The sequence below is a fragment of the Octopus bimaculoides genome, chromosome 6, assembly GCF_001194135.2.
Source record: "Octopus bimaculoides isolate UCB-OBI-ISO-001 chromosome 6, ASM119413v2, whole genome shotgun sequence".
Taxonomy (NCBI): domain Eukaryota; kingdom Metazoa; phylum Mollusca; class Cephalopoda; order Octopoda; family Octopodidae; genus Octopus; species Octopus bimaculoides.
Window position 1 is genome coordinate 45,664,059 of NC_068986.1, and position 11,749 is coordinate 45,675,807.

At 36.8% G+C, this 11,749-nt stretch overlaps 1 protein-coding gene across 1 annotated transcript in view; it reads left to right on the forward strand.

Moving 5' to 3' along the window:
- LOC128248134 (uncharacterized) overlaps nt 1–11,749 on the forward strand; it is a 38,893-nt gene that overhangs the window by 23,352 nt on the left and 3,792 nt on the right. The window contains exons 6-7 of the mRNA XM_052968718.1: nt 4,242–4,326; nt 10,145–10,227. Of these exons, the coding sequence (XP_052824678.1) occupies nt 4,242–4,326; nt 10,145–10,227 (168 nt within the window). The remainder of the gene's footprint in view (nt 1–4,241; nt 4,327–10,144; nt 10,228–11,749) is intronic.

Sequence of the window (11,749 nt, forward strand, 5' to 3'; positions counted from 1 at the left end):
ATATATATATATATATATATATATATATATATATATATATACATACATATGCGTGTGTGTGTTTTAAAATTAGAATGTCCCAAACAAGGCATGAAACCACTTAGAGTAAGTGACTATGAACAAAGAGAAATTAAGATGAAAGTAATGAATTTACTTTAGGCTTGAGTTGGTAGATCTGGTAGCTCGGGGAAGAAAGCTACGGCCGTTAAAATACGTCCTTAGTTATGGAAGCACAACAACGTTTGGATGAAGACTCTGTGAATTCCGACTGAGGCGAGATGGCACAAAAAGGATCTAGAAGTAAGAAAAAAAGTTCATCAGAGCACTTCCTGGTGTCGTCACGTCGATGTAGAAGGGTTGCAAAATTGAAGCAAGAGAGGAACCAATCAAAGTAGAGACTTCCTTCTAACCTGGTCAAGGAGATCCAAGTGAAAAGATGGTGCATCTTCCCAAATATGATAACAATATTTCATACCAGGATGAATTGTGAGCTTGTAAAGATACAAAATGGCCTTGGTTGTGTGGTAGTTCTTTGACCTATATAACGGCAGAACTTTACAGGAAGCCGACCTACCAATTTACTGTATATAAAAACTCCAGGAAACAACAGGTGAGAAAGAAAGACCAACCGATTTCAAATTAGGCCTTTCCTCAATTGGTTTGACTGTATCACTGTGTGATACCCCTGACAACCGAGAGGAGATTAACAGGACGATATTTGTTTTGAATAGAAGGCTCACCAACATTCTTAAAAATAGAGATGACATTAGATGTTTCAGCATGACAGAAAACAAGATTTAGCAAAACAAATATTAAACAACTCAGATAGCAAAGAAAACACCACAGGAGCACACCATTTCAAAGCAACCCCAGGAACGACGTCAGGACCATATACTTTAGACTGGTCAAGCTTAGAGATTAACTTAGCAACTAACTTCGAAGTAATGACTGCAGAATAAAAAAAATGTTCTGTATGAGAAGGAAGAGATGCATCCGAATCATCAAATATAGAGTTATCAGCAAACAAGTGATCAAACAGGTCAGCTTTTTTGCGGAGGACCTAGAATACCTGACACTATCAAAAAGTGGAGGCACACTACTGTAGATTTTCAAAAAGTCGCGACTTCCAAGCCTCTGTGAGGCAAAAGATTTGCAAATCCTCCATTGATGAGATGATTTAGCATCAGCATTAGCTCTTTTACGGACATTGCTGACTATTCGAAAGGCGAACCAAGAATCTTTAAACTGATTGCGCTGAAAGTATCGATAAAATGGTTCCGATAAGAAACAATAGATGTACACTGTTTGTTGAACCAAGGCGGAGATTGAGGCGTTTCCCGAAAATTGTGACAAGAATAATAGTGTCAATATCAGTCTGTACCCACTCTGTGTATTCAGCTGTAGTATCAAAGCTAGCTTCCCCAAAGGCAGAGTTCAAAGGAACATCAACAAACAAGTGACTAAAAGTCAACTTTTTCTGCGGATGACCTAGAACACTTGACACTATCAAAACATGTGTGTGGGTGGGAGTTGGGTGTGGGGGTGCAGAGAAGACCTACCAAGTTTGATAACACTATTGTAGATTTTCCAAAAGTCGAGATTTCCAAGCCTTTGTGAGGCAAAGGATTCACAAGCCTTGTGGGCATGAGATGATTTAGCATCAGCAATAGCCCTCTGACAGAGTTCAAAGAAAATCTTGAAAAAGGAACTAAAGCCATTTCAATCGTCCTTTGTAAACTTGAATGTCTTACGATTATAAGGTTTATCTACACCAGCAACAGCAACAGATTCGATATTGAGAGTGACTACTGCTTGATCCGATGGACCAAAAGGAGGGAAAGAAGTTGCCTGTCAACCTTCTAGGACAGAAGTCACAAAGTAGTCAAGCAGAGACGTGCCAGTACCACTGTCAGGAGATCTGGTTGGAAAGTTAATAATCTGTGTGAGATGATGAAGCAGAAAGTAGTTATAGGAAACTTCAGGCCTATCAGTTCGATGGAGAGCATTGAAATCATCAAATCTTGTCTATACCATCAAATAAAGCTTCGATAACTGGACGCGAGTCGAAGGAAGGCGATCTATATAAGAAAAATAGGTAGCAAGTTGCTTGAAGGAGAGAAACAAGGAAGCACATATAAGATTCGTTCACATATTCAAGAGGCACTCTGACTATTAGTAAAATCCGTTCGTGCATAGGCAGCCAACCCATGGAGATGAGTATCAGAATCACAACGGAGCAGTGGTAAAGAGCCATCAACGTTAAGTTTGGTGTTACATACAGAATCATTTAGATTTGTCTCACAGAGTGAAAGAACATGAGAGTTTGCATGAAGAAAAGATTGGACAATGGGAAATTATTATGAAGATCTCGAACATTGCTGAAAGATACAAAAAGAACTTCATTGTATGCTTTTGGAGAACCTAGTTTTGCAAGTATATATATATTAGCTTGGAACATAAGTTTATACCGGTTATTAATTAAAAATTTCAAAGAGATTATTTCGATATTTGTGCACGTCTTTATTAAACCCGATATGTCATCTACCATTCCTGTACCATTCTCTATCTTTGAGGTAGTTTTATGATTCCCCCCACCCAGAACTTGACATCTGTCCTGGTCATGGACAAATCTAAGTGGGTTTTGCAAACCTCCAAGCAATTGGATTTCTCCCCATGAACAGGATTTCGTAGGAACCGAAATAAGTTGTAATCTGAAGGTACATGGTCAGCTTAGTATGGCGGGTGTAGTAGGACATCACAACTAAGCTGTACCAATTTGCTGTCTCTATGAGGATACAAGAGGTCTAACGTTGTCCACCCTTCCGATTGGCCAATTCTAGATATTTTTCATCGATTGTATATCTAATCGGTCTAACTTGGAATAATAAATGTCTGGATTCAACCTCTGATTTTGCGGAATGAGTTCACAATACACAATGCCCTTCCAATCCTACAAGAAAAAAAAAAGCCTTACCGTCTTCGGATTGTGACGAATTTTTGAGTGATTTGGGTGATTCTTTTCAGGACCTTTTTCACTACATGTTGTTCTAAACAATCTCTTGTCAATCATTTTTAATGGGTTTGAGCAGATGATCGTAGATGGAGATGCTGTCCATTAAATTATTTCTGCTAAATTATGAAGCACCCGAATATCATAAGAATTCACGAATCCAAGTGTTTTTAATAAAATGCCTTATAACGCTCAGAATCATATGTGGAGTACCCCAGTGATGTTGTGTGACTTGGATTACTTTTGATTAATGTTTCGAGTAGGTCATCATCAACGATTGAAAGCTTACCGGAACGCTCACTGTTCTCCAGAGCAAAGTTTTCACTGCTAAACTTAACAAACGACTTACGAAGAGTTCTCCAGCTATGATGCCATTTCCATAAACTGCACATATTGATTTTGCTGTTTGTGCAGCGTTTTCTTTTACTTGCTGGAAATAAAAGATCACCAAATGAGGAAAATGTATCTGATTTACCCCTATTTTCACTTTTAACGTAAAAACTTTACAAATAAACTATCCACACAGTAATCGTATTGAAAAACGTGCTGAAATGTCACCTTTCAGGTAATATATGTCATATGCTTCTTTTCATGTGAAAAACTAAATCGTATGCTTAAAGTTCATCAAATGAGATACGGCACGAATATTTGTTCCAACCCAATACTTTATATATACGTTTCTAAGTGTTTTTACGAAGCTAGACTAAACATTTACTCTTTCAAACTTCTAACTTATATCTCCATGACACGTCATCTGAGGACATTGACTCCAGTTCGACTTCAATTCGTTGAAATCACAGCGTGTCTTTCAACAAAGTTTTCGTGGATATGGTCTTGGACCAGTTGTACAGTTTGCTAGTCCCCGTGCAGGATGTTTTTAGGAGGCACCACTTGTGTGGATGGCCGTTCACTCGCAATAAGCTCCTCCGTCTTTTGACAGGTTTTGTTTTAAGTCCAGCAAAATGTCTACGAATCTCTGTATTACCTGTTTCATGGTTGGATTGTCGGCAACTAAAACAGCACCTTTTACATGACTGGCGCGCGTACGAGCGCAGACAGACAGACAAACAGATAGACACACGCGTGCGCGCACGCACATACACAAGTACAGATTTAAATGCTGATTACTGATTATTGACAAATATTCAACAACTGAACAGCTGAAAAATGTTAAAATAGCCTTGTTGTTATTGGTTTTGTTCACTCCATCTAATGCTTTTTGGTCTTGCAGGTACCAGTTGCAATGGTAATGTACTCAATGAATGTGCGGCTACTTTAAAACGGCTACTTAACAGTACAAGGGAAGAACTATGCGGGTAAATATAGAAACGTTTCTTTCATATATATTTTTCAAATGACGTTCAGCATAACGAATATAACTTTTAAAAAAGAAGCATTCAGAAAAGGATTGGCATATCTTGTTTTATTTATACTACTTTTAATATAATGTTATATCTTAATATTTACGAAGTATGGATCATATAAACTAATGTGGTGTTGTAGAAAACTTTAAGTGCATTCAGTGCGTCTAGAGCAATCCTACTTGGCGGCGGCAATCTGTCTGTTCTCACTTAATATTCATAGAAATATACAAGAAAATATACAAGGAAATGTTTGTTTCTTATTCTTTCAAGTTTCTGTATTTGTGAAAAGAAATGGAAGGAGAAGAAACTTTACTTGCTAGTATTTTAACCAAATCATCTGAAATACCAAACAAGTTAATTTAAAGTATATAGTAAGAAATAGCATATCATCCCACAAATTTCATAGATGTTTATCTTTTCTTGGACAGAGGCTTGGCAGAATCATTAGAGCATCCAAATAAAATGCTTTGCATTACTTTTCTGAATCTTTAGGTTTTTATTTCAAATCATGTTGAGGTAAACTTTCCTTTCCATCACCCCAGAGTTGTTGGTGTACAGTATGGGAAAGACCTCCCGTCACAAAGCTCTCGAGCTATTGCCCATGTTTGTAGTTTTAAAGAACGGGTTGGATGATTTGACGGTTTCACCAGTCCTCAGTCAAATCGTCCAACCCATGCTAGCATGGAAAGCGGACGTTAAACGATGATGATGATGATGATGATGTTATTAGTATTTTTGTTGCACCGTCTCGTTAATCAGCCAACTAGCTATCTTTCTGAAATTTTCGCGCCCTTTGGGAATAGTTTCAGAATTTATTGGTAAAATTACATATTTAAAACGGAAGAAAAAGGAAAATTGCTCCATAACTGGCCTTGGGTATGAAAATCCATTTAGTTCGAGGAAGGTGCTTCGGCACAATTGAGGCAGGGTCCCCAAGTAAAGAATACGTTAAAGAGAATTCTACCACTACTTTAAAAAGCGATGATCCCAACATACCTAAATCGGTGTGTCTTGTGTAAGTAGACACCTCCTTACTTGTTGCTGCCGTATTATATTACATAGAAAATAAAACAAGCAAGTCCACTGACTGGAAATAAAAAATTGGACAAGCACAGAAATGGAATTAATAATTCAGACCGACTATGAAAGCTGGATCAACCTCTCAACTGGCTTGTAGGTTTTCATAGCAGTTCAGGATGGAAGGTGTGATGCCACATGTGTAGCCATGTAGACAATGTAAAAGCATTCAGCTCACTGCAAAAAACAGAAAGATAATTCCATTACAACAAATATATCAACAACAAAAACAGCAGCATCAACAACAACAACACAAACAGAAGCAGTACCAAGAACAGTATTAAGAGTAGAAGCACCAAAAACAACTGTTGTGTATGCACTTGTGCAATACCCAAACACTGCTGACTTGCGAGTTTATGTTGAATACCTGTTGTTGCATGTAGGAGTTTCCTTGTGAGGATCGTCCCGCGTCTTCCTTTGACCGAAAAGTACATTCAGTGTTTATCTGTCTGGTGAGCAAGAGATGAATGATGAGCTAGAATGAAAGGGCTGAAATAGATTTCTTACTCTTTAACCAAGTCATCATCAACTTCTTAAGATCCACTTGTAAAGAGAAGTGAGGGTGGAAAGAAGGGTGGAAAGAGAAGTGCTGCCTTCCAGCAAACTTCTTTGAACGGTGGTTGAGATTGGTAAGAATGATTCAATCGAAGAATCTGTTCTGAACACATTTCTATAAACTGAGGGAGGAAATGACTAGCAAAAAAGATGTTAACGGTGTCGCTAACATGTGGCGAATGTAAAGAAGGTTAATTTCTCTACTGTTGCAAGAGCTGAAACATACCTAATATTTCCAAACCAGTGTTGCTAAGACAGTATTCTCTAGCATCCAACAAAAGATCCGAGGGATGCAGAAAGAATTATTTCTAGGTGTATTGTTCATTGTTCTGAAGGTCAGAAACCAAATTAAAAAATATCTTAAACGAATTCGGGTCACCAACATTTCGAGGGAAATTTTCGGCACGAATGAGTTGAGATTTGCGACCAGCGAAGAGAACAGGAGGAACTCTGTAACACTCCTAATGAGTGACCAACTTATTGTCGGCTGGAGAACATTAAAAATAAAGGCGGTCTATCTGTCACCAGAAATAAATATCTGCTGGTTATGAACATATTTTAATCTCACTGGCTGCAAAAGCAAATTTGACCTGGTCAAGGGATGGAATTATCGGTCCAAACTGATCATGAAAGTAAATAGCTCATCTTAAACTTAATCAGTCTATCAGGTGACTTGCACCTTTTCGTGGTGATTGAAAGCAGAAAGACAAGGTGTTACCTACTTGGTCAAATAAGCCATCTAAGAATTTTCTACCGATAGCAAAAGAGGGGAGAAGCAAAGCATTCGCCACTACAGCCAATGCCATTACCATTGCAGTAGTTCCATCAAGAACAAAAACAGCAACAATGTCAACAATAGGAACACCACCACTACTACTAACACCATTAACAACAACAACAACCACAACATTAAAATCAGCAAACGCAAAAGCAAGAACAAAAACAATGTCAGCCACAATATCAACAACAGAAGCAACCACAAAAATATCATCGATAATCTCATGAGAAGAACAACAGCAGCGGGAAGAGGAACAACATCGTCAATATCAGCAACAAAATCTGCATACTCCAACAAAATATCACGTTTCTCAGATATGGTCTTCACTGAGGGTGTTGAAAAAGAAAAAAGAAAAGAAAAGAAAACTGTTTCCATATGAATGGAAAGAAAGAGGAAAAGGACAAACTAAATCTGCCCTCAAAAAATGGTGATTTTAAGGCAGGAAAATACTCCACATTACAACACCAACAAAAACTCCACCACAACCACCACCAACAACACTGCAGAACCACAATTAACAGGATCTCAAATCAATCTACAATCTACATCCGAATCAACAACAGAAACACCGCAATAAAAGGCATAAAGTACACAGCTATAAATACAGGTAACAAAAAAGTAATGGACAACATAATCAACACAAACATTAAACACAATGACTACAGCACATCAACAAATAACATATACGCAAACAAATTCTAAACACAACACAAGAAATTTATAACAAACTAAACACAAAATATTTTGACTCTATGGGAAATTTCTGATGTACAATAACAAAACAAATTGCAAAAATTTACTTGTGGAAACAAACTACTATTAAACGGAAGAATGAATTGCCTGCCCTACAAGAATTTAGGTAGCGGCCACTCACTTTCCTTTTTTATTATAAGCACAACCTTTACAGTTTTCATACTCTAAATTCTTCCTATTTCAAAGTTTAAAGGATTGAATTTTCTGTTTTTCTTCCCCTTTATTTATAATCCTGGTATCAAACAGACATGATGAATCAATTAGTAAGCAACTTCACATTTCCTTGTCTATTTTTGTTATATCTGGTCTATTATTTTTTTAGCTTCTTGTTCATTTAAGTAGGAAAGTACCACAAAATCTTATATTTCTCCGACTCCTGCTCTCTTTCGACTCGACGATTTTACCATGTTTTATTGCTTCAAATCCCTAGTTCTGGTAAAGTTTCCTGTGTAAAATTGTTACAACTTGGTCATCCCTCCATTTCTTATACTCTTGCTGTGCCAACTTGAGACATTTTGCAACAATGTGTGCCACTGTCACGTTCCAAACTCCATAGACTCTATACTTTTTTGACACATTCTCTCCATATTCATTTTCCCATATGTTGTTTGATTTAATCGCTTGATCCTGGACTGCTTCAATTAGGCCCTCTCTGTCTTTTCTAATTGCCCCTTTTTTTTAACCAAGCCCACAATTTTGTTTCACATACATCCTCAGCAGTTCTCCAAAATTGATCTTGCAGAGGGATCTCTTCAATCTGTCTAACATGCTCTCTTTGAATTTCATTATTCTCCTTTTCTCCTATTCCACACTTGATCACTGGCTCCTTATTCACTGCTTTTAGTAATTTCTCTGTGCTCTGTAAATATTCTAGTTGGCTTTTTCTTTCCGACTGTACACACTCTTCCACAGCATTTAAACCTCTTTCACCCTGGCCTGTTCGTGTACATTCGGTTGATATCTTTAGGATGGTGGACTCCTTCTGTATGTCGTTTTTGGTCCATTCTCCAATTCCAACTCAATATCTGATTAGGGGCACATTTTTTTAATTCACCTTTGACTGTTACAATTTTCTCACTTTCCTTGTATTCTCACTGATGGTAATTTGTTTCATTTACCCAAATACTTGTAGCACTGTCCTTTCTCAACCGGTTTCTTTGCTTGCCCATTTAGCATATCATTTACCTGGCTTCCTTCAAATCTTCTTCGTTTCTTCAACTTAGCGCATTTTTCGATTCCAAATTCCAAACCTAGATGATTTGAGAAAATGCGAACAGTAAGTACAAGACTTTCAAGCTGTTTCTCATTTTTCGCATAAATCATTAAATCACCCATAAAAAGGAAATGATTTATCTGACCATATACTTTTCCCAAATCGTAAGCTATTTTGAGCGGTATAGTAATGGAGATAAGCTTTCCCCTTGAAATATTCTGCCTATGATGTTCACCTTAGCAAGCCTTTGTTTTTCTCCAATCAATTCAGTATTCTAATGCTTTATATTTCCATTAACCATTTTCACCATATTTTCTACTACTCTAAACAAGCTAATTTTTTTACTTATCCAACTGAGTGGTACCGTGTCTTATGCTGTTTTTGTAATCTAACCATGCTACATTCTGTCCCGTCAATCTGCGTCTCCAATTTCTAATCTTCAATTTATTTTGCTCTACTTCGTTTCCTGCATCCATTCTGCTCTGATGGAAGTAGATTGTTACTTTCTATGATGAGTATATAGCTTTTCTACCAAAACACCAGTTATAAACTTTCACATTAGCGGTAAACAGGTTATAGGTCGAAAATTCGATGCCAAGTTCCCTTTCAAGGGATCCTTGAGTCATAACAACGTTCGTCTACTTGTCATCCAGGTAGGGACGGACCATGCTGCAGGCATTCATTCAGCTGTGCAGTGATACTTTCATGCAGCTATGTAAAATTTTTCAGTCAGTAGCTTTGTACTTCATATCGTCGTCGTCGTCATCATCATCCTCATCATCATCATCATCATCATCATCATCATCATCATCATCATCAATATCGTCATGGGGAATTGATTTAAGCATCGGTGGAAGGACTAACAAAATACCTTTCGATATTTAATCATTTTGTTTAATCCAGAATTGGAATAGCATCAAGCTTGAATTTGCTGTTTTCTTTCAGGCGTTGATGTGAAATAAATAGCAGTCAAGTACTCGGAGCAATTTGAAACCAAGTGGGCCATATCTAAGGAAATATTGCCATAAAAATTTTCTCCATCTGTTTGTTTGTTTATATCCATTGATGCATCTAACAAAAATTTTTTAAAATTTTCTCCTAAATGTCCACGCTTCTTTTTAGACTTTTAGTTGGCCCTTGTTTCTTATGTTCTGAGTAGTATAAAACTTTCCCTTCATTAGTCCAAAGTTACTGTGGTGTTTCAAAAAAATGGGAAGGTGTATATTATATGGATGCATGGACTCCAGGGAAATATGTTTTGTGTATCACTTGTAATACACAGGACAGACAAAGGGTTATTTGCAGGAGCACGAGGAAAACATTGTGAATATTGTCAACTAAGTTTTACTGCGCATTATATCGATTCAACAATATTTTTTTAAATCTCTTCCTAGATATTATAGAGAAGAAGGCAGATGTAATGACAAAGCCAAGTGCAAGATGGAAGAAAAATATATGAAACTTTTTGAATGTAGTGGTAAGCAGTTCCTTATTTATTCTAAGGCATAACTAAGGCGATTAGCTGTGTGGTTAATGCGAAAATGAGGTGAATTAAATTGTAATGTATGCAATTTAACATAAAAACATAAAAAGGATCCGATACCGACTCTGCGCATTATCACTTACTAACACGCAAGTTATTACCTCTTCCCTGACACATAAAACCTTTTATGTATATCCGATCTCTGACATCTAGGTAACATCTATGCTCCATTTATGTATCTCTCAGCTCGATATAAGGGAAAAAGACTTGCAGTTACTCTGACACAAAGGTTTCCGATTGTTCCTACAACTCTCTGATCTGTTCCAACTACCATTAACTATTCATTTCCTCTCCACTCTCTCGCTCTGTCTCTCTTTAGCATCAAAGACATCTTACATTATCGCTTCTAAAGTCATGATCGTCAGTGACTTCAATATTCACAACCTCCCTTGATCTAATCGTTAACCTCACAACGACACTGTTATTACAGAAGCCGACTCATTTGCCATTCTGAACTTTCTGCAATAATAAGTAGGCTGCGACTTCAAGAGCATTTAGCAGTTATTTCTCGCAGCAGAAACAACTGTGTAGAGGTTCCTTCATTAGCACGTAACAAAAGCCACAGCATATACTTGCATATTCGACCAGTACACACTCACAAAACATCCTTAATTCCTTTCTCACATTTAAATCCAATGTTTACCAAACTATTACCATTCCTGCATCTATCGAGTCATCCAGCTACCACTTCATCAAAGCAACTTACCACATATCCCCGACTTGCACAATACCATCATCATCTTCTAAACTCTCTGGCATTTCATCCCTTCGTGTCACCCAACTGGTCGTAGTTCGTCAATTGTGATTATCTAAGTAGCAAATATCCCGTCACATCTGTCATACAAAGCTATTGAAGTTCGCAAAAAATAGCCCACCCAACCAATCAGAATTTGATATAAGAAACATATCTATCCACTCTACCAGCGTATTCAGTGCTATATCAGATAATGTTTACACTGTAAAAAATATTTTAATATCCTTTACAACTCTTATTTTGCAATGCAAGTGAGTATGTATGTATGTATGTATGTATGTATGTATGCATACTTCCTACACTAAAGAGTACATTGATATATATAAATAAATAATTTATTTATTTAATTAATTTAATCTAATTCAATTCAATCATGAATTTGCATTTTTTTATATACGAAACGATCGTCTAGATGAATTAAAATTCTCTTATATATTTTAACAACTTGTCTTCTATATTTTTGACAAAATTGATGAGCTTTATGGGATTTCTTTCCATAAATTTACCACACATCATATATAAGTATTATTTTCATATACGCAAATTTACGCCTGTAAACTACCAGCAAAATATGAAGAATCAACATTAGAAATCCTTTATGGAAACCTCCAAATTAAAGGACGAATCTACATTCAACCTTTTTACACCTATACACACACACACACACACACACACACACACACACACACACACACACACACA